The following is a 23,024-nucleotide window of genomic DNA, read 5'->3' on the forward strand; positions in this document are numbered from 1 at the left end:
AAACTCTTCAACTTCCTGAAAAGGTTTCCAGGCCATTTATAGACCTTCTAGTGTGGTTTCTAACCATTTTCTGTGTATTATAAATTCTTCCAATTTTAGACACTTTGTCAGTTTGAGGCTTTTACTGTATTATTGTTTTGGGTCGTTTTTGGTGATCAGAGAAGTCTCAGCAATTGGTGCTTGGAATAAGGTAATGCTATAATATAATATGATTTATAGGGAATATTCAGCACAATGTCTGTCGTTTACGCTCGCACTCTGCGGTTTCCTTTGATTTCATCAGCAGTTACAGTACATTGAAGAAAGGTCTAGAGGGACTGGAGTAATTCATCTCATCGTATTATTTCAGGCAGTATCTGGTTACCAGATACATGGGCTGTGCTCGAATTCAGTGGCAACAGCCATGTGGGGGAATCCCACCACAATTATTCTGAATTCCTTCATACAGCCAAGTCCCAGGGATTTTCTGTGCTTTTGGATGATCCATATGTTTATACTGTAGCGACAGTCACTAAAATATCAGTACAGCTGAGGTCCCATATGGGGTCATGCAGGGAATATAGTATCCATATATAGTATAAATAGTGTGTCACGACATAGAGCTGATTGAAGATAAAGGAAGGGGTTCACCGTTCATTAAGAACAAATCTCAAAAATGTTCATCTTTTGTAGCTAATTTACAAGTAGATTTTACATTATGTCTTGAATTCCAGTGGGTTGTCCAGCAGAAATAATTGGTAGGGTTGGATAGGGTAAAGGGTCATACTACAAAGTAGACAGAGGAGAAAAATCAAAGTTATGGTTCTATTTTACTCAAATCTACTCTTTGGCTGAGCATACATTATCTCATCCTGGCTTTTTTTTTTACCACTGATATTGATAACCTATCCTCAAGATGGGTCGTAAACAGATCATTGGTGAACGGATAATCTGCACCAACACTGATCAGCTGATACCAGCACTGGCCGGGTAGGATGCAAGCAGTGAACAGAGCAAAACACCACCACTGTGTAGTGTAGTGGCAGTAGTAGTCACACGTGTGTAGTGACTGCTGCCGGGTACTGTAGATCAGCTATTTGAATACCTAACTCCTATATACTCCCTTCATTTGATACATTTGTAGAATTTCTTATGCATACTTTATATAGTGATATCATATTTCACAGCACTTTACAGACCTTATCATCTGTTCTGCCTTCTTCCACGTATGAGGCTGTGTGGATTCCAGCATACAGCTAAACCTTTAATCCACTTCCAGTAAAAAGACTGTATGGGTGCTTGTCTATATTTATTGGGATGATATGAACAAAAGTGGGAGATGGTAACAGATGGTATAGTAGATGATATTGGTGAACATAGTAGTAGATGAAATCAGAGGTTGTTGTACACATTTGTGGATGAATCAGAGGTTGTTGAACACAATAGTGGATTTGGGTAAAAACTATAAGGAAACAAACAGTGCAGTATGTCAGTACTGGCAGATCAATAACACAAGGTGCTATCATAACAGTAATACAATGATACAGAGTGCTGTTATATCAGTAGCATGCATTATACAGAGGCTGAGCAATACAACATACAATGCAGTGAAACAAACTTAAGCTGCTAGCATTGTGCTAACTGAACAGAAAATGCATATAACTACATGCAGAGCAAGAGTATTACAAGGAACTGAAAATGCATTGCAAATATCATGGGGGGCTGCATTATGGCTAGCCAACAGAGATGCATAGCATATATTACATAAATGCATTAAAACCTCACCGGAATCCGCTTGATATAAGCAGTGATTTTGCAAGGAGCTGGACACGTGTCAGCAGCTGAGGGATCCGAGTGAAAATGGCTACATGCTTCAGCTCTGGAAGATAAAGGGGCAATTCTGAACAGAATAACAAAGGGAAAGGATTCTAAATCCATGAACAGGAAAGAGAAGGGCAACTATGACATCTAATGGCCATAGCTGGAACAGCACTTAAGAAATGTCTTGCTGCACATGAATGGGCAGAATATCATCACTGTTCCCATTGGGGCTGACTATCTACGTTCCCTCTCAATCTATCTTTGGAATGTGGAGGGAAACCAGAGAACCCGGAGGGAACCCACGCAAACACGGAGAGAACATAGAGAATCCTTGCAGATGTTGGCCTTGGTGGGGATTGAACCCCAGACCCAAGTGCTGAAAAGCAACAGTGCTAACCACTGAGCCAAGGTGCTGCCCAGAAGGTTCTAAGTTCCCATGATAGGCTTTATTCCACTACCTTCTGGACAATTGTTCCCCCAGAACTCAATTTGGATCTTTTATTTCTTATCCATCCCAATTTGAAAGATCGCTTTATGAAAATCAAAGTTACCAAGCCCTTAACCTTTGCTTTTACGCTCTTGAAAAATGCAGGACCCAAAATTGTCTGATAAATATGTTAAACAGTCACAGATTTCCCTACCTAGTCAGCAGATGATTGGAAGAAAGTTGAGGACTCCTAATTTTGATATGGTAGTGAGCGGCCATGATCTTCTAATCAGAGTTTAAATCCTAAACTCCATTTATTGAAAGAAAATTTGAGCCTCTGTTTTGAACTTCTGCTTAGATACCAGGCGGATGTTGGAACATGTACTGTATATATACGGTGTATGTGCTTGTGCTCAAATACCACCATTTTGTTTAGAGTTTCTGCTATTCCTCCGCACAAGTATTGACAATAGAGTACTCGCTCCAAAAGTCTGATTCTTCAATATTTTTTAATCTGTTTCCAGTTTTTATTTGTATGTGCTATGAAAGTGATGATTATCCCATCTGACCCTCCTCTGCATTGGATGCCGCTAGATCACACATATAGTACACCTGTGTGAGCCACCAACGCCAGTGTGACAAAATCTTGTCTCAGTGGCTCGATAGGGGGATTGTGTTATGTAGATTGTATCCTACTTCTCTGCTGTTATGGTGGTGGGATACATCAGGATGCTGGTTTGGTTTGCGTGTTATGTGAAAGTTGTTTTGTGTGTTATATCTGCTTTGGCTTTTTTTAATCTTTTCATTGGAAAATTGAAGTGTTTTAACGAAAGGTAAAATATTTCCCTTGTAAACCAATTGTAGTAAGTGCATTACACTTCAGGAGTTATGGTGGCGTGCTGCAACGTGAAGCAGTAACAGGGCCTGATGCATTTACAACCTGCTGTCTGTGGGCCACCCAGAAGCCAGATGTGGCCCTGCTATGCGTAATTTTTCTCTCAGCCTAGTGATTACCCCTTCTAATTTAATTCTTCTGAATCTAATAACATCCATCACGTCATTCTAATACGTGAGGGTCATCATCTGGGAAAGTGTTCTACACAATGGCTACGTCAAGCAGAGCAGATGGAAATAAATGTTGCATAAACTCTTTGTGATCACTTGCTTTTTTTTGTTTTTTTTCTTCCCCCAATTATTATATGTTTTAGGTACCAGTTGGGTATGATCTGTACACCAAGGACTTTAAAAATCTATAATGTGTCTGAGGCTTTTAACCTATTGAAGGTATTCGTAGGGAGGATACCCCATACCGGCACGGCCGATGCCAAAATGCCCTCTTGACGTCTGTTAGATTAGCGAAGAGGGGAGCAAGCATTCGTCAACAACTGTTGCTGCCTATACCCCACCTCCTTTAGCAAACCGCTGCCTGAAAAGTATAGTGCAGCCCATGGCTGGCCATGACATTAGATCAGTATAGGAAGCAAACAAGTGGGAAAAATAGATGGGATACCGCACTACCATTAATCCAGCAGAATGAGAGAACAATAAAACATATCATAAAATCAGTTGTATGTCAGTGCGTTTCGAAATATACAAAACTTCATCAGGACAAACCACAATAATCTTAGATCAGTATATGAGGTGGACATCAGATTGGTTAGAAGAAGAGGGTGCATTATAAACTTGATGAAGAACACACTTTATGACTTGGAGGCACAAAATGTTACCTACTATCAAAAAATAGGTACCTATATTGCCATTATTTAGGTAAATGCTGAACATATTACAGATTCACTTCTGCTGTTCTATACCGCTCCCATACAATGTTCTTTTGAGGGGGTTTAGGGAAAAGTAGCCCCAGTTGTTGGTCCCATGAAATTATCTTCCTAGAACTGCAGCCATGTGTGAAGTTCAATTAATTTCTGTAATAAATATTAATTGGCCCGTCAAGTAATTTCCAGCAATGCGAGTCTTCCTTGTGCTGAGGCTGCATTTTCTTTGAAAAAAAAAAGTGAACAAAAGCCTGTTTTCCCATTCATTTGGGAGCTCTTTGTTTGTATCTGCCGAACAGTTGCTACTTTGCTTTTGCTTATTTTATTGGCTTCCAGTGGAAATGACAAGAAATTGTGATAGTGAGATTATATCATGCAAAGCTAATTATTATTATTACTGGCATTCTAGTTCAACTTATTTCTCATTTTAATTAAAAAAATGGATGTCAATTCACATACTGTACCTCCTATTTGACTATATATACTGTGTATGTATGTATGTATCTCTCTAATTTGTATATATATATAGATAGATAGAGATATATATATATAGATAGATAGATAGATCTAGGGTATGTGTTCACGTTGCGGATTGCGGTGTGGATTTTTCCGCGCAGAATCCGCAGATAAAATGACCTGCGTTTTACCTGCGGATTCACTGCAAATTTACTGCGGATTTTCTGCGGGTTTTAGTGCGGATTTGGCCTGCATTATTACACCTGCGGATTCCTAGAATGGAATAGGTGTAAAAACACTGCGAAATCTGCACCAAGAAGTGACATGCTGCGGAAAATAAACTGCTGCGTTTCTGCGCGGAATTTTCCGCTGCATGTACACAGTGGATTTTGTTTTCCATAGGTTTACAAGGTACTGTACACCGCATGGAAAACTGCTGTGGATCCGCAGCCAAATCCGCAATGTGATCAACTGCCTTTTTTTATTTTCCTACTTATGTGCAGTGTCACCTTTTTATATGTATTTTTTTCGTGTTTAATAAAGATTACTTTTAGGCTATGTGCACGTAGTTTTGAGGGCTGCGGATTTGTCCCCGTGGGTTTGTAAAAATCCGCAGGTCAAAAGTCCTGCGGTTTACCTGCGGATTAGCCTGCGGTTTAGCCCTGCGGTTTCATACCTCACAATGGATAAGGTGTGAAACCACAGCGGATTCCGCACAAAGAATTGACACGCTGCAGATTGTAACCCGCAGCAAATCCGCTCGGAAAAATCTGCAGCATGTGCACATCGTTTTTGCTTTGACAATTGAAAACAATGGTACTGTGCAACGCTGCAGAAACTGCTGCGGACCTGCAGGACCAGAAACGCTACGGATCCGCAGCAGAATCCGCAGCATGTGCACATAGCCTTATGCCTAATAGTTTAGAGTCTTATACAATTTATATATTATATTGACTTTATATCAGAGGCTATGTGCCCAGGTTCATGAAATAGTAGAGTTTTGGATGCAGCGTATTTTCGCTGCGTTCTCTTCATGCAGGTAAATGCGCATGTGTTCACTGAACGATGCGGATTTCCCGAATCCAGTAAGTTCTATTGTGGAAATTGACGGGCTGCAGATCCGCATGTCAGTTTCCGCAGGTGATCTGCAGATGGACTTAGGCGCACAGTGGACATGGGATTTCTAGAAATCCCATCCACTATGCTGCGACACCTGGATGCTGCGGTTTTGACATTGCATAAATACTCAGCGTCAAAACCGCATACTGTATATATAACAGATTAATGCCCTATAAATATATATATTCGGATATAGTTATTTATCACAAAAATGGATAATTCCCCTGTATAGACCTACAGCAGACTAACCTGCCATATTAAAAATGCAGTCCAACCTGTACAAATCCATAGAAGGTTTTAGTTCACTTTAAATTACCACTCCACGTTGCTTTTTTTCTATTTTACCATCGGATAGTTATCAGTAATGTATATTCTCTATGGATAGTAAAATATGTACAGGCTTCCACCTTCTACTTTTTTGGCGCTGCTCCCGTCACTCTCCGCCATCTTGTGATAGCAGCAGTGCCTAGCTGGTCACTATCTTACAGAAGGACTTGGATTCAAAAAGCATAAAAGAAAAAGACACCGTCCTACCAACACCAGGTAAGATTACCAGTTCACTAGCCGGATGCAGTAGGCCCCCATGATTAAGGCAGGGGTAGCACAGGTGCAAAATACTGATGGAGCAACCACCCAGAAACTTGCCAGCTCATGGAGGGGGTGGTTTCCTAGTAGAAAAATGCACCCAGATGAGACTTGTACAGGGCACCAGTCACTCAGCTTGGATTGGAAGGGCACAGAAAGGAAAAAAAAAAAATCTTCCAAAATAAGTGAAGAAGCAACATCGGAGGAGGCACTAAAAAAAAAAAAAATCCAATGAAAAATACTTTCTATTTAAAGTCCTAACCGTTCTCACACTTCTCTCTAAACCTCATGCTGATTTCTAATTACATACGGTGTATCCTGTGTGTATTACACAATACCCCGTATGTTACTTCCTTGATGTCTTCGCTACACTGCTCAACATTATAATTGCAACACCAAGAAGGAAAAGACATTGCGTTATGGAAATCGCAGGACGGATAGATATATGTCAATGATATGCAAATGATGATAAAATGACATTTTCAAACCATCTTGATTTATTCAGTATCAAATATAAACCCCATGCGCAGGAACACTCCCACATACTCTGCTCGGCTACTAGCATTGAGGCTAGTAATGGGCAATATCACTGTTATTTACGGTATATTGTTATTTATTTTATCACACATATATGTCTTGCAGTATAATTATTTTTAGCATGTACACTTTTTCACTGCTTTTCATCTTTTCTTTTTTACCTTAACAATTTACGGTAATCATGTTATACATTTTTTTCCTTTCACATTTATTCCCCTACACTTATTTCACATTATAGTTATATTTTCATTATATACCCCTCTTCACCTACATGTCACCTTATTATGTGTTTATCAATTATCCTTCCACTTCCCCCTTCTCTCTTTGTCTGCACTTATCCTCATCTCTTTTACACCTTCCACATTGTATATTTGTCTTTTTTTTACCCTATCTATTTTTGTTCAATTGTTTTTTTCTTGGTTTATAAGTATTTATGTCCATTTGAGCCCCATATAGTATGATGTGGATTTATATTAGGTTATCAAGATTACTCCTTATATTTTAGTTTAAAGTGTTGGTTTCTATGCACGGCGGCACATGGTGGGTATAGGAGTCAAAAAAAAATGTCATGCAGTCAATGTGGGCGATAATGTGGGGGGTCCCCTGACTACTTATGGTATGAACTTTAAGTAATTTGTATATATAGCATTGGCTGTCTATAAGGACTGTGTGTTATAGCCATACCCATGATATTTAGTTTTGTCTTATTGACAATTATGGTAAAACATGTAGTTTAAATCTTACCAAATGTTTTTTTATTTGTAATCTTTTTTTTGTTTGTTTAACTGTGATGTTAATGTATGTTATAATAATAATAATAAATTTTATTTTTATAGCGCCGACATATTCCGCAGCACTTTACATTTCAGAGGGGATTTGTACAGACAATAGACATTACAGCATAACAATAATCACATACAGTAGATTATAACAAATAACAAGAGGAGTGAGGGCCCTGCTCGCAAGCTTACAGTCTGAGGAAAGAGGGAGACACGAAAGGTGGGTGGTAACAGTTGCTCTGATTGTATGGACCAGCCATAATGTTAAGTGTGTAACAGTACAGACACAGAGGGCTAATGGATGCATAAAGCATGTGGGAACATGATGCTGGGAACCTGGTTATGGTAAAACTTTTGGCTCTGCCACACAGGGATAGGTTAGGTTAATGTGTTATTAACGTTTGATATAATTTTGCTATGAGGATAAGTGTAATTTATTAATTATATTTGATGGTAATCATAGGAGTAAATGTTTCTCGGTACTGCCAATAACTGGACTTAATTATTTAAAGTATGATCTTCGTTTTCCAGTGTTGTCTAAACACTTAGGTTATTAATGGTTTGTCTGAGGAATGTCTTGCCATGCTGAATAATAAAATAACTTGGCACTCAACTGAATGATCCTTTTTGAAAATAAGTTTTTATTGTGGCAGTCACAAAGGACGTTTCGGCCTACAATTGGCCTTCGTCAGTCTGCCGACTGCTGCAGATGATGAAGTTAAAAGTGGAGAATTATATAAGATCCTATTACAAGGCAGTGATTTTGGAGGTTGCTGCAATGACCAACTGTCTATAACACGTGTAGTGCTCTGGTGAATCCGGAAGAAATTGGAACAGGCAATGGAGCTTAAGTCTCTAGGGGCTTTATGCCTGTAAGAGTTTATGCTTGGTGGGTATGGGTTAATATCTTTTGATACTTGAACCAATTAATGTTAGAGAAAAAAATAAATTTCTTATAATCCTAAGAGGCTAATGCCTGAGACGCTTTAACAGTCTTGTATCAGTAGATCTAGTTGATTCACCAGAGCACTACACGTGTTATAGACAGTTGGTCATTGCAGTAACCTCCAAAATCACTGCCTTGTAATAGGATCTTATATAATTCTCCACTTTTAACGTCATTATCTGCAGCAGTCGGCAGACTGACGAAGGCCAATTGTAGGCCGATACGTCCTTTGTGACTGCCACAATAAAAACTTATTTTCAAAAAAGATCATTCAGTTGAGTGCCAAGTTACTTTATTATTCACTTGGGTCTGGGTAACCTACTTGTGCACCTTGTAGTAGTGCCACGCTATACTTTACACGATTATTGCCATGCCGAATACACTTGGGCAAATCTTCAATTGCTGACCAGTGATCTCTCCAACGTGCTCAGTGGGAGCCAAGTCCAGAGGCACTGCAGCACTGAGGAGAAGCTGGGTGTTGCTGTGGAATGTGAATTTAGCAGTGGATAGTACTGCCAATAGAGGGGAAGATGGGGATGAAAAAAAAGACAAAAGGGTAGAAGAGAAATACAGTGCTGTGCAAATTAATTGAGGCAAAGCATTTTTTTTAAGTAAAATCGTAAGTTGTTTACCAGTCAGTGATTCAATCCAGTTTTAACTGCTTTGAACAGGCACTCACACCTGTTCAAAGCAGTTAAAACTGGTTTGAATCACTGACTGGTAACCAATTTACGATTTTACTTAAAGCATTTTTTTTTTTTTTTTTAAAGTAAAATCGTAAATTGGTTACCAGTCAGTGATTCAAACCAGTTTTAACTGCTTTGAACAGGTGTGAGTGCCTGTTCAAAGCAGTTAAAACTGGTTTGAATCACTGACTGGTAACCAATTTACGATTTTACTTAAAAAAAAAAAAAAAAAATGCTTTATCCCAATTAATTTGCACAGCACTGTATATTGGGCTTTATCTGTATATTATCAAGAAGTTTGCATTTCTTGTGCTTTGGGAAAAATGTGATTGTGGGAGTAACCATTTAATGTCCATTACGTATCCAGGAAGAAATTCCTCGTCTTAGTTTCACATTTGCGTCTTTATGCGTGCGTTTTTGCATGCGTTTGCGTTTTTTATGCGCATGCGTTAGAAATGGAGAAAAAAATAGTCAGACATTAGGTTTTTATACTCCCATTTCAAACAATGTTTCTTTGTGTAGGGGGTGGTTTAAACCAGTGTCTAGTCATGTTTACTCTTAAAACGCATGCTTACGCAAACGCATGTCCATGCGCACGCCTGCGTTCCCTTAGACTGTAATGCGTTGTTTTGACGCATTCCGTGCACAAGCGTACGCATGCGTTTTCTTTTACGCTTTCGGGCGGACCTAAAAATGCAACATGTTGCGTCCGGCGCGTCTAGACGCACACCTGGAAAAAACGCATGCGCACGAAAACGTAGACAAACGCATGCAAACGCAAGACCATGCATATGCCATGTTAAACAGGTACACATGACGCATGCACATGGATGCGCACGATGCGGATTTAGCCTCTGCGGATCCGGGGCAGTTCCGCAGACAGTGTACAGTACCATGTAAGTATATGGGATTTACAATCTGCAGTGCACATGCTGCGGTTTTTTGACTGCGGAAAGCTGTGGTTTTAAATCCGCAGAAAGAATTGACATGTCAATTCTTTCTGCGGATTCCGCTGCGGTTTGCCACCTATTCCATTGTCCAGGTGTCAAACTGCAGGGGAAAACTGCTGGGCAATTCACATATAAAACTGCAGGTCAATTTGCCAAATCCGCACGGAAAAATCCGCTGGTGAATCCGCAGCGTGTGCACATAGCCTTAGTCTGTCTTCAGGAAGACATAATAAGGGCACTTCTTTTGTGTCCACAATGGAGATGCAATAACTGTACCTTCTGTTGTTCATTAGAAGTGGATTTAGAGCATCATATAAGCCTGTAGAGCTCGATCTCCAGAACCACGGGAGGTCTGGGTGTTCTATCCATAAAAAGGTACAAAAACAGCCCCCGTATTTTGCCTGTATGTAAACTTCATTTGGCTCAATGCCCATTGTGTCTGAGCCTTGTGTCGGTGTTATGTATCTGGAAGATTTGCAGATGTATATATCTGATGGAAGGCTCTGATGTACACCCCTGTATAGGTATGCAGTATCATCCTACATTGTCCAGGTTGTCCCACTGTAACAGAAATAGCAAAAATGTGTATTATAGTTGTGACCTTTGTATAGGAAATCCAGTATTCTGTGCCTCACTATTAGGGCTCATACTCACTGGAGAGAAAATCGGGCGAGTGCAATCCGATTAAAATTCAGATTGCACTCTGACCAATGTTAGTCAATGGGTGACATCTCACTTGCGATTTTTTTTTTTTCCCATCCGAAATCGGACTGAGAAAAAAATTACAGCATGCTGCGATTTGCTTCGATTTTCGCTTGAAAATCGGCAATGCAAGTCAATGGATGCGATTAAACAACGGACCAAAAACGGGCCATCTGTTTTCCATCCGTTTTAAACTGATACATTACCATTCTGTGTCTTAGAACACTGTAAATGGTCCTGTATGTAAATGACTGTAGAAAGCTAGTTGCCTAGAAAAAAAAACGCATGGCATACGAATGAAAAAATCGCATACAAAACGCATGACAATTACATAGTTTTGCTGCGTTTTTTTCTGTCCAGAAAACGGACCGTTTTTTTTACCCGCAAATGGGTATGAGCCCTTAAAGTGAAATAAAGTAGGCTAATGCATTCCACCCTGATGGAGGCCACGAGGACACGCTTCTGTCCTCCATCGCGTAAGTCAAGACCTATGGCTAGCTTTTCACAAAGTATATGCCAAATATAATCCTTTAATGTCATGACCCCAGAGCCTCAGGTGAACCCCACAGATATACTGTCATTTATTAGAAATGCAGAAATGAACAAAGGCCGGAGACGTCTCCTTTTCCAGTCAATTTCCATAGTAACTACAATAGTGTTTACACGCTGTCTTGTTTCCATGGTAGCTGGGAAGAGTGACGGGAAGCAGATAATGTGATTGGTGCTCTTTGCACTTATAGTATACATGGGGTTAATTTCATAAAGGGGAATCACTTGAAAGACCTTAGGAGTGCAGAAGCACTCGAGCCTCTCAAATAACAATTTCTTCATCAGCTGTTCATAACGATCTACTCCATCCCAGTATCCTTTGTTTTAATAAATCCAAAAGGTTTAGACACCATTATAAAGGGTGTGTCTCTGTCTCGGACATTGTTTTCGTAAATTTTGTAATTCCCGTGAAATAACAATTTTAGCATTTAGACTAGGTTCATATGTTTGCATATTTTTGCATGGATTTTGAGATTGAATTTCGAGTCTCCTATGAAATGAATGGATGAAATCCGCAATGAAAATGAACATGCTGTGGATCTTAATTTTGACCCCCCCCCCCCCCCCAAAAAAAAAAAAAAAGAAATATGGCATGTGGATGAAACTAATACCAAATATGTAGCATATGAACCGAGCCTTGCGCTAGAATGGTTAATATCCTCTAGGATTCACAGATTTTAACCTCTTGGTGACCGAACCAAATTTTTTAACTCTGACGTGTCCCTTTGTGGTGGTAACACTGGAAAGTTTCAACGTAACCTAGTTATTTTCAGACTGTTTTTTTCATGACACATTATACTTTATATTAGTGGTAAAAACATTTGCTATGTTTCTGCCTTGCATCAGCACCATTTCTAAAATGTCCTTTTATTTGTTAGGATGTTAGAGGGCATTACACTTTAGCACTAATTTTCCATTTTTTTAAGGAAATTTAACAGTCATGGGTTATTTTTCTTTATTGGTGGGGTGGATTACTCAGTTTTGAAACCGCTGTATTGGAAGGCTGAGTGCAGACGGATTTTTCCGCGCAGAATGGAAGAAATCCGCAGGACAAATTACCTGCATTTTTCCTGCGGATTTCTTCCATTTTTCCTGCGGTTTTATTGCGGTTTTTGTGCGGTTTTCCACTGCGGTTTTCCCCCTGCGGATTTGGTGACAGGGGAGATGGAAAACCGCACAAAAAAAGTAACATGCTGCGGATTTTGTACCGCAGGAAAACCGCGTGGAAAAATCTGCAGGCGTCTGCACAGCGGTTTTTTTTTTTTTCATTGATTTTAAGGCTACTGTACATCACAATGCGGATATGCAGCGTTTCTGCGCGGTAAAATCCGCTGCGAATCCGCTGCAAATCTGCATCGTGTGCACACAGCCGAAAACTCCAAAAAGTGCGGGCATTTTAAAAACCGCACACCCTCAACAAATTCAAAACTACAGTTAGATAGTGTATTAACCCTTTGTGTACTTTTCAGGAAAGTGCAATGACAGGAAGGAAATATTTTGATTTTTACCACTAAAATGTTGCGAACATCTGAACAGGCCACTATTGCTGGCAGCACCCTAAGGCCATTATGTGGCCTTGGTCGCCATGGCATCCATCAGGACCACACAATCACGATCTCAGAATGCCGATAAGGTTAAGGAGGAAGCCGGCCACGCTCTGTTAGTCATCTAGATGTCCTTGTCCTTATTGATAGCAGCATCTAAGGCGTTAACCTGACATGGATGGTGCCAAAACCGATCACGACTGATGCAGTACAGTGTGAACTATAGTGTACCTCCGGACTGCTGCTGCGTTTTCACCCTTTCTCTATATGTCAAGTCAGTAAAAAGATGGATAAGTAGTGACTAAAGGTACTGTCACACTTAGCGATGCACCAGCGATCCCGACAACGATACGACCCGGTCAAGATCGCTGGTGCATCGCTAAGTGGTCGCTAGTGAGCTGCCACACAGGCAGATCTCACCAGCGACACAGCAGCGGTCGCTACTTACCTGTCAGACGCGGCGATCCTGATGTCCTCCCGCCCGCGTCCACGCGTCGCTCGTCGCCACAGCAGGAAGCTGACGACGAGAAATGTCCCAGGCCGTTCTCGCACGATCAGCGATAACCAGCGGGGAAGCCGGTCGGAGGCAAGTATCATACATAGCGATATTGCTACCGATATCGCTTAGTGTGACGGGCCCTTAAGGGGTTAAAAAGTCCGCAAACATAGTGCTTTCTCTGCCTGAATTGTACAGTACAGATAATATATCGGTCATGGATGTGGGAGGCGGCTTGCTTTACCCTGCACAAATTCCACTGAAATGGAATAAATGCATAAAATAATACACACATCCCATGTTCTGTTTGGAGGTTGATACCCGGTCTCAAGTCCTAGGGAAAGAGTTAAGGGTATATGCTTAAGGGGCGTTTTTGAAGCAGATTTACTATCTGGTTTTTGTGGGCTGAAAATCTGCATATTACGTTAGAGAAGATATCCCTAAATCTCGTCCATAAGCTGCAGAAAAAATCTGCAAAATAAATTGACCGCCAGTGTGGTGCTCAAATCCTCAGCGTGTGAAATGATATTGTGGATTTTATCCTTTGCAATGTAAAGGGGGAATTGTGTGGAAAATCTGCAGACTTTCTTCTTTGTAAATTTCACAGTGGAAGAATACAGTGTGCACATACCCCTAGGGCAAAGATACATGGCAAATTTCTTTCCATTTGACTGCTCCACTAAAATTGACGTAATGTTAGCCATTATAGGGAACATTGTCCTTCATTGCACAGTAATGGGGCAACCTGGCCCAGTGAGCCACAAGCCCGCAATCATGTGCACATACCATGTGGAATCCATGTCACCCGGGACCTCCGGGCAATGCTGCAACTAGCGATGATGAGATTTCCAGAAGGAGATGCAATATTTCTTATATTGGGTAGCACGGTGGCTCAGTGGTTAGCATTGCAGCCTTGCAGCGCTGGAGTCCTGTTTTCTCCCACATTCCAAAGACATACTGATAGGGTATCTAGATTGTGAGGCCCAATGGGGACAGTGCCAGTAATGTCTGTAAACGCTGTGGAATTAATGGTGCTATATACAGGGTGGGCCATCTATATGGATACACCTAAATAAAATGATACACTTAAAATGGGAAAGGTTGGTGATAAAGTGGATTGGTCATTGTGGGCCAGTTGAATGTTTTCTGATTGTACGTTACCTCTCCTTAACGCTTTGGAATAATCAGCAATCAGGGTATAGCAACTGATATGATAGGCTAATGACACTCGGCTCAATCTCTGCTGCAAGCGGGATCCGAGTGTCATTTTACTGTGATCTTGTTCCTCTCACGTGAGAGAATCACATATGGTAACAGTTGAGGAGAAGAAAGAAAGATTCTCTCCATCGTCTGTCTTTCTGTATGTCAGACTGCACTCAGATGTCATCTGAGTGCAGCTTGATGTTTTGCAGTCATCCATTGACTTGAAAGGCTGCATGCCGTGCGAGATACGCTGCCAAACACAGAATGCTGCATGCCGAATCAGCATGAGAAAGAAAATCGCAGATCTGCTCTACCTCAATGAATAACACTGGTCACAGTGGAGTGCGAGAAAATCCTGCATCGCACCCCTACATATTAAACACCAGCGTGAGCGAATCCTAAAAGTGATACTTTCTATATTCGGCTAATACCTAATAGTATTCTCGTTTTTTGGAGATACATACATACAGTATATACAGTGCTGTGCAAATTAATTGGGACAAAGCATTTTTTTAAGTAAAATTGTAAGTTGGTTACCAGTCAGTGATACAAACCAGTTTTAACTGCTTTGAACAGGCACTCACCCCTGTTCAGGCACTCACCCCTGTTCAGGCACTCACACCTGTTCAAAGCAGTTAAAGCTGGTTTGAATCACTGATTGATAACCAACTTACGATTTTACTTAAAAAAAAAAAAAAAAAAAAAATGCTTTGTCCCAATTAATTTGCACAGCACTGTACCTTGCTTGATAATTGCTTCTATGGTCACCCCCTTATTTTGGCTTACATACTCTATCTATACCTGTCACTATTTTATGTTTCTTTGCAAAATAATGATGCTGCTCATTTATTCACTACCTGATTTTTAGATGCGACTGAAGGATGCCTCCTATGTGTTTTTTATATACTGTACATATATTGTTATATATATATTATTTATTGTGCATTGCATAGCGGTTATTTATATTTTCAGTATTTGAATTTTATCTTCTGCATATCTGTGCTTCCCCTACTTGTGTATATATAATATGCTCTTTTCTATCGTGTGTGATGACACGTGTTCTTACTGGATACTCTGTATTATGTAACTGATGGGGTTACTTTGGGCCATTTATTGTAAATGCATGCACGTTGGTAGCCATGCAGCCCACAGGTGCCCCGGCGGTGAGCGGGCCTCCTTGTCAGGCTCAGCTGGCCATCCTCAGTCAGCCTTCTGATGCTGCATATTGAATGCAGTTGCCAACACAGGACTGGTTGCCACCTCGCAGCTCAGGAAAGCACTAGTTGGAGGCGGGGGCAGTGGGCCTTGAAGGAGGATAAAGAGGAGCACATACATTATTCATCCATTGCCTCTTCTCCCAGGAATCAGCTGGAGGAAGTGCTCTGGCCACACTCCTCACACTTGCTCGCCCTAGCCGGCTTTTAACAAGCCCAGGCAAGTCAACTTTTCCTCTTCCTCTACCGCCAAATGTAGGGCAGACGACAGATGTGCGCAGATCTCACATCTGGATTACCGGAGTCATGCGAGAGGAAGACGCTTTAATAAGGATTCTCTGATGCATTCATGTTGGAAAATGAAGCTTCAGGTAGGGGAAAGCTTTGTCAGCAGCCATTTATTATTCACCCTGCTGGGCATAGATGGTGGAATAGCTTTTACTCTCCTGCAAAAGTACTAGCACTTGCATGGCTGTGATGTTGTACCTTTTGTGTTTGTCACGCTGATAGTACTACCAGTGTATGGCGGCACATAGATGAAAGTTTCCTCCCCATCAGGTTGCACTCATCCCTGGCATATTACCCTGAGGTTGTAAGGTGGGTATCGGTATTGTTTGCAGATGCTGTCCTACGTGTTGTAATGGGAAGGCAGTGTATTCAGCGTTGGCACTGTATATCCCGGGGGATCCCCGGAGCATCTTCTACCATACACAAAGGCTCTTTGTTTGGCGTGTTATTTGCTGCCTGCTTTTGCCCATGTCATATCTGCGCTTTGCTTCCTTTGTCTGTAGCCCAGTGAGAATGATGGGTGCTGTGTATTGGTGCCAAGCGGTGCAGTATGGAACAATATGGAATAGGGGCACAGGGGAACAATGATGTAACGGTACGGCGTGTGTACCCAGCGGGACATGGGCTTGTTATGCCAGTACCTAGAGGAAAATAATGACATCACTGCAGCATGGAGAAACCTTAGGTTTGTGTGCAATCTCCAGAGAGAAGGTGGATGATCACACGGCCTGCTGGGAATGAGTGCACCCTGTCTGCCAATGCAATGCCCGGCAGAACTGGCACCACACGCTGCCCCCCATAATACTCCCTTCATTCCAGGGTCTGAGGCTGTTTCCAAAATCTTACTTCTCTCCGCTGCTCGCCGGATGGCTGGCAGATACTCCAGTAATCGGAGCGTCTGTTTATACTGATTCCATCATTTCACCTGCTCTCCGGGAAACATTTCATTAATTATAGCCATGTTATAGCTGAGAATCCGCATCGTAATCCTCTAAGGCCATGTGCACACATTCAGTATTTTACCTCAGTATACTTTTCCTCTGATTGTTCCTCTCCTAGTTTTGGCTTACAGATACTGATGTAAAATACTGACCAAATACTGAACGTGTGAACACGGCCTAACTTTAGCGACAAATCTGCACCTGGAGAGCTGGCAACGCTGAGGTTAATATTTAACTATTTGTGCTACGCGGTTTACACATTCTAAAAACTCTGAAGTGTGACAGAGCGTGATCACGGCTGTGCCAAATAACAAACCTTTTGCATACTCCGCTCTGCTGCATCTAAATGTTAATATTTTAGTCGTCTTGATATTAAGGTGTTAAAATTTCCTAGCATTACATTATGTCAGTTTGTTTTCTATACTTGGATCCTTTTGGGGATTGGCTTTGCAGGGGGCAGCCATGTTCGATCATGTGGGGGATTACATTGCTGTCTACCCTTCATTGTGTGCTTGTGTACACACAACCCTGTTTTGTTAATAGCAGACTTCCCTAACGTCTCCTCCCTCCCATCCCTGGGGAAGAGGGGCCTCTAAGTGGGCTTAAACATATAATACACCTTTCTCATTGATAGAAACTGACCATTGTATTGTAAAGTACGGACAATGGACAAAGGAACTAAAGCCCAAGTCTTTTATCATGAAGGTGTTGGTATTTGCCCCTGCTGTTATCTGTATCCCTGTTGTTTGTTGGATTGGAGGATGGACAGATGTTTGCGGTTTAAGCTTCTAATTAATCCAATTTATCCAATTTGGGACATGGTTTCTATGTGAGCAGAGATGCACTGTAGAGACCAGAGATGCGATGTAATGACTGGAGTTGCTCGTTATGACCAGAGATGTGATGTAATGACTGGAGTTGCTCGTAGTGACCAGAGATGCGGTATAATAGCTGGAGATACACTGCTCTGTAGTGACCAGATATACAATATAGCGACCAGAGATGTGATGTAATGACTGGAGTTGCTCGTTATGACCAGAGATGTGACGTAATGACTGGAGTTGCTCGTTATGACCAGAGATGTGACGTAATGACTGGAGTTGCTCGTAGTGACCAGAGATGTGACGTAATGACTGGAGTTGCTCGTTATGACCAGAGATGTGATGTAATGACTGGAGTTGCTCGTAGTGACCAGAGATGCGGTATAATAGCTGGAGATACACTGCTCTGTAGTGACCAGATATACAATATAGTGACCAGAGATGTGATGTAATGACTGGAGTTGCTCGTTATGACCAGAGATGTGACGTAATGACTGGAGTTGCTCGTTATGACCAGAGATGTGATGTAATGACTGGAGTTGCTCGTAGTGACCAGAGATGCGGTATAATAGCTGGAGATACACTGCTCTGTAGTGACCAGATATACAATATAGCGACCAGAGATGTGACGTAATGACTGGAGTTGCTCGTTATGACCAGAGATGTGACGTAATGACTGGAGTTGCTCGTTATGACCAGAGATGTGACGTAATGACTGGAGTTGCTCGTTATGACCAGAGATGTGACGTAATGACTGGAGTTGCTCGTTATGACCAGAGATGTGATGTAATGACTGGAGTTGCTCGTTATGACCAGAGATGTGACGTAATGACTGGAGTTGCTCGTTATGACCAGAGATGTGACGTAATGACTGGAGTTGCTCGTTATGACCAGAGATGTGATGTAATGACTGGAGTTGCTCGTAGTGACCAGAGATGTGATATAATAGCTGGAGATACACTGCTCTGTAGTGACCAGATATACAATATAGTGACCAGAGATGTGACGTAATGACGAGTTGCACTGTAGTGACCAGAGATGTGATATAATAGCTGGAGATACACTGCTCTGTAGTGACCAGATATACAATATAGTGACCAGAGATGTGACGTAATGACGAGTTGCACTGTAGTGACCAGAGATGTGATATAATAGCTGGAGATACACTGCTCTGTAGTGACCAGATATACAATATAGTGACCAGAGATGTGATGTAATGACTGGAGTTGCACTGTAGTGACCAGAGATGTGCTGAAGCAGCCAGATATGTGATGTAATGACTGGAAATGTGATGTAACAACCAGGCGTACAATATAGTGACTAGAGATGTGACGTAATGACTGGAGTTGCTCTGTAGTGACAGGAGCTGTGCTGTAGCGACCAGAGATGCAATGTAGCGACTGGAGATGCGATGTAACAACCAGACATTCAATGTAACACGTAGCATTTACTGTTTCTACAGCAGCCAATTAATGAGCCTGTAATTAGGACAGCTGTACTTAGAGGACACTTGGCTGAGCAATAAAGTTCTCTATGGTCCGTGGCAAACAATATGATATTAATTTTCCAAGGCTTTAGAAGCTGCCACATATTTAATATAGTTTTTCTAATATTCCTTTGTATTTATCCCTCTCCTGGCATTGCACATCCAGGCCTTACTAGTAGCTCAGAATTTATGATAATACACACTACCAACCCACTAGCAAAGAAAATTTCCATATGTTACAGTTCCCTACTCTTACATTCTCATCAACTTCAATGGGGTTGTCCATGATTAGGATCGGAACCTGCTTTCTCCCCTGAGTCTGGGCATCATCTGAAGAAGCGGCAAAATCAGTTGGCCTGCTTCTTTACAAAATATTAGTTTACTCCTTACATAAATAGATACATGCTAATATGTGTAGCTATTGAAAAGTAAAGATGAATACAAATCTATATTTGCAGCATTTGGACTGTTGTGCATTTGCTCTTGCACTGATTCTATATAGTAGTATTAAGAATATACATGTTGGGTCATGTTACGGTTTCATCTGTATCTATTACCAGTTGATATAAAGTTTCTCAAAATCATTTTCTTTTTTTCTCATTTCTTCTTTTAACTTGCAATTTTGGCAAAAATCCTTTATCTCCTATGCATAGGAAACTGAATAACTTTCTGATTGCTGGGGGTCCAATCTCTGCGACCCACAGCGATCCTGCAGAATTTTGCCTGGATATATATGACAATGAATGGTGCCCAGGTCAAGAGCGTGTACCTCCATTATATTCAAGACTCTGTAGAGCCTATTTCTCAGATTCAAAGTCCCATTGTGTTGATCTCAGGGGGTCCGCAACAGAGAGTAGCCAGAAGACCGCAGCTTCCGATTGCTCCTACTCCTGCGCTAAAAAGCACTTCACCTTCTTTTTAAATGGTGTTTATTTCTTTTGGCAGAACAGGGGTTAATCGGCCATGTTGGGAGCTCTGGGAGACTGAGCTGTCAGCTGAATTCGGTTAGCCACTCCCATCCCCTATATAATCTGGGTCCTGATTGAAACCCATGTCAGAGCTAGCCTATGCTGCATGGCTTGGAGGAGAGGTGTTTGAAGGAGTTAGCTATGAGTGTTGTGTGGGTTTGTAAGTGTGATTATTCCCTTCTCTTATTTTGGTTTATCCCCATCTTCCACTCTCCAGTGCATTTCTCTGTTATATGTGAGTGAATATTTGTATGCGTGGTATTTTCATTTGCCCTTGTTCGTGTTCCCTTGTTTGTCGGGCTGGTGTACTGCGGTGCACGGTAGCACCCCGCACCCCTCTTCCGTGAGTGGGGGACGAGAACAGACAGAGAGATGATACAGGAGATAAGGCAAGGGTGGCGGCCCCGGCATCTTCACCTTCATAAGTATCCCGGGGAATAGGGTGAGCTAGGGCACCCCCTAGTGTTAGGGACAAAGAAAGAACCCCTGGTCCCGTGTCACCTGACAGCTGAGTCGTGACACCTCTCATGTGTGATTGAGATGTTTTTTTCTCATGCTTGAGGGTCCAATCCCAAGAGTTAAAATTCGTATAACTTTCCTATGTGTTTTTAAAATACAATATGATGATACTCTGGCCATACCAGCCTTGTGACACACTCCCAACTCTTTCTGTAGTGGCAGGGAAACATAGACCCTGTCGTTTGGTAGTAGGAGGGAACTTGTAAAATACTCTTGGTGTATGTGCTCCTTGTGTCTTTAAAGGGGTGTGTGACTGCAGATTTCTGAATCCTCACATCGCTCACAATGCGCGCTGTAAGAATACTCCTCTGCCAGCGCCGGGAGTGTTACCGCCAGTATGTGTTTTGCATACACGCAGTCACCTGCTGACTAGACATGCGGCAGTGCATATGCTGTGAGGATTCACAAGTCTTCAGTCACGTAGTGACTTCAGACTTGTACCCTATGTGAGGCAGTGACCGGTGTCACATGTAGGGGTCACTGTGTGTCCCCCCCCAGGATGCACACAGAGGCGATGGGAGTGCATTGCAGTCACAGGCGTAGCTGTGGTTGCAATGCAGAATAAAAGTGAGTATAGGTTGTGGACATGCTATTTGTCCAGGGCAGATTTAAAGAAAACCTGCTCTGGGCATTTGTGTTTTGAAATGGACAACAGGATGGTGGTGTTGCAGTCCATTCCTGGCCCGGGTTATCCATGTGGCCCATGGCCACAGATTCCAGTAAAACACCCTGCAGTAAAGGGTTTGGGTGTATCAGTGTCAGTCTGGTGTTTGCAAGAGTGCAGAACAGAGGGCTCTGCAGTGCTCCACCTGTGTGAGGCAGCACATGCAAACGGAGGCAAATAGTTAAGGTAGCTGAAAGGCCTGGCACCCACAGCGTACACGGCGGTGCAGTCACCCACGACAACCAGTCATGGAAGTGGACTGGCATGTTTAGTGACTGTAATCTGCAGGATATGTGCCCGGCTGTGAACCGGAGGTGGACTGTCTTGTTCTCGGCTGCGATTTGGAGGTGGACTGTCCTGTTTCCCGGCTGTGAACCGGAGGATATTGTGTGCTGTGTATTTTTGTGAGTACACTGAAGCGTTAGAGACTTTTTGTTTTTGAAGTTGCTGGGTCACTGCCTCATCAGTGCTCAGTGTGGATGCCGCTGCACTACACCTAATGCCGGACAACCACACTTAATACACTGGTGTTTTTCTTAAAGTGTCTTCTGTGTCGTCTTGCAGGTCACTTTGCAGCGTCTTTGCCGCTGGCATTTTTATTTTTAGCTGTGTGTATATACGGTATATATTGGCGAGCTACTTCATAAAGAATGGTCAGGTCACTTCTTTCAGCTGCTTCACGCTTTTCGAAGCTTAAAGCTGTTACAAGAAGCTCAAAAACACTGACGTCTGTACAGCCAGTCGCTTTGACATTGCCTTGCTCATTCTATTTAGCATTTTTTAAGTGCTTTTCACATTGCACCTGAATGAAAAAGATGTCATGTGCACATACCCTTATACCTTCTGACAGTAGGGTAATTTGATGTTATGTCATGTAATTACTTAGTCTGCAGACATTTCTCAGTTACTGCTATTTTTCTTCAAGGTTTGCACCTTGCCATGTCATTGAGAAAGTCAGCAAGGGAAGCAATTGTTTGCTTCTCATTCATGCTGTAAGAAAACAAGTCACATATACCATGGCTTGTATAACCCAACACTGATAGGATAGGTGAGCCGCAACACTGAGTCACAATGCAGAGCCGTGTCGGAGAGCTAAGTATGCAATCGTGGCGCCTAAGGAAACTCAAGGGCTTTATGTCCACCAAGGAGCTGACCCTCGCAGAGGCCTGTGTATAGCCTTATATAATACCAATCTGTGTTTATACAATAGCATGTTCCTTCTATTCAAAATGTAAAGTACTGATCATTAATGTAGAAACGTAGGAGTGGCTGAGGCTAATGTGAGCATGCTGTGCAGATGGCGACCTGAGCATGCCTCGTAACTCATGCCATGGTTTAGATTCTTGGATCCAACTCTCACTTCTGTTCTAGAATTTCCTGAAGTCTTGGCCAGCGGAACTGGCATGAAGATGAGCATTTTGCCTGTCATACTTCTATTTTCAGTCCTATTGGCAATCATTGTGGTACAGTCATACCAGCCGTATGTTCATAGATTTCTCCATAATTGTTCCCTTTCATGTATAAGGTATCCAGTTAAAGGCATAGTTCCATAATTTAATGTTTTATGCCATA

At 41.9% G+C, this 23,024-nt stretch overlaps 1 protein-coding gene across 5 annotated transcripts in view; it reads left to right on the forward strand.

The window, feature by feature from the left end:
• MARCHF8 (membrane associated ring-CH-type finger 8) overlaps positions 1–23,024 on the forward strand; it is a 366,422-nt gene that overhangs the window by 207,918 nt on the left and 135,480 nt on the right. Inside the window, exon 1 of one of the 5 annotated variants that reach the window (XM_073585850.1) lies at positions 15,907–16,136. The exons of the other annotated variants lie outside the window; for them this stretch is intronic. Within the exon in view, the coding sequence (XP_073441951.1) occupies positions 16,107–16,136 (30 nt within the window). The 5' untranslated portion in view covers positions 15,907–16,106. Of the gene's footprint in view, positions 1–15,906; positions 16,137–23,024 lie in introns of those variants that run through there. 5 annotated transcript variants of the gene reach the window in all.

The sequence above is a fragment of the Dendrobates tinctorius genome, unplaced genomic scaffold, assembly GCF_039654945.1.
Source record: "Dendrobates tinctorius isolate UK_male_01 unplaced genomic scaffold, ASM3965494v1 ptg000089l, whole genome shotgun sequence".
Classification (NCBI taxonomy): Eukaryota; Metazoa; Chordata; class Amphibia; order Anura; family Dendrobatidae; genus Dendrobates; species Dendrobates tinctorius.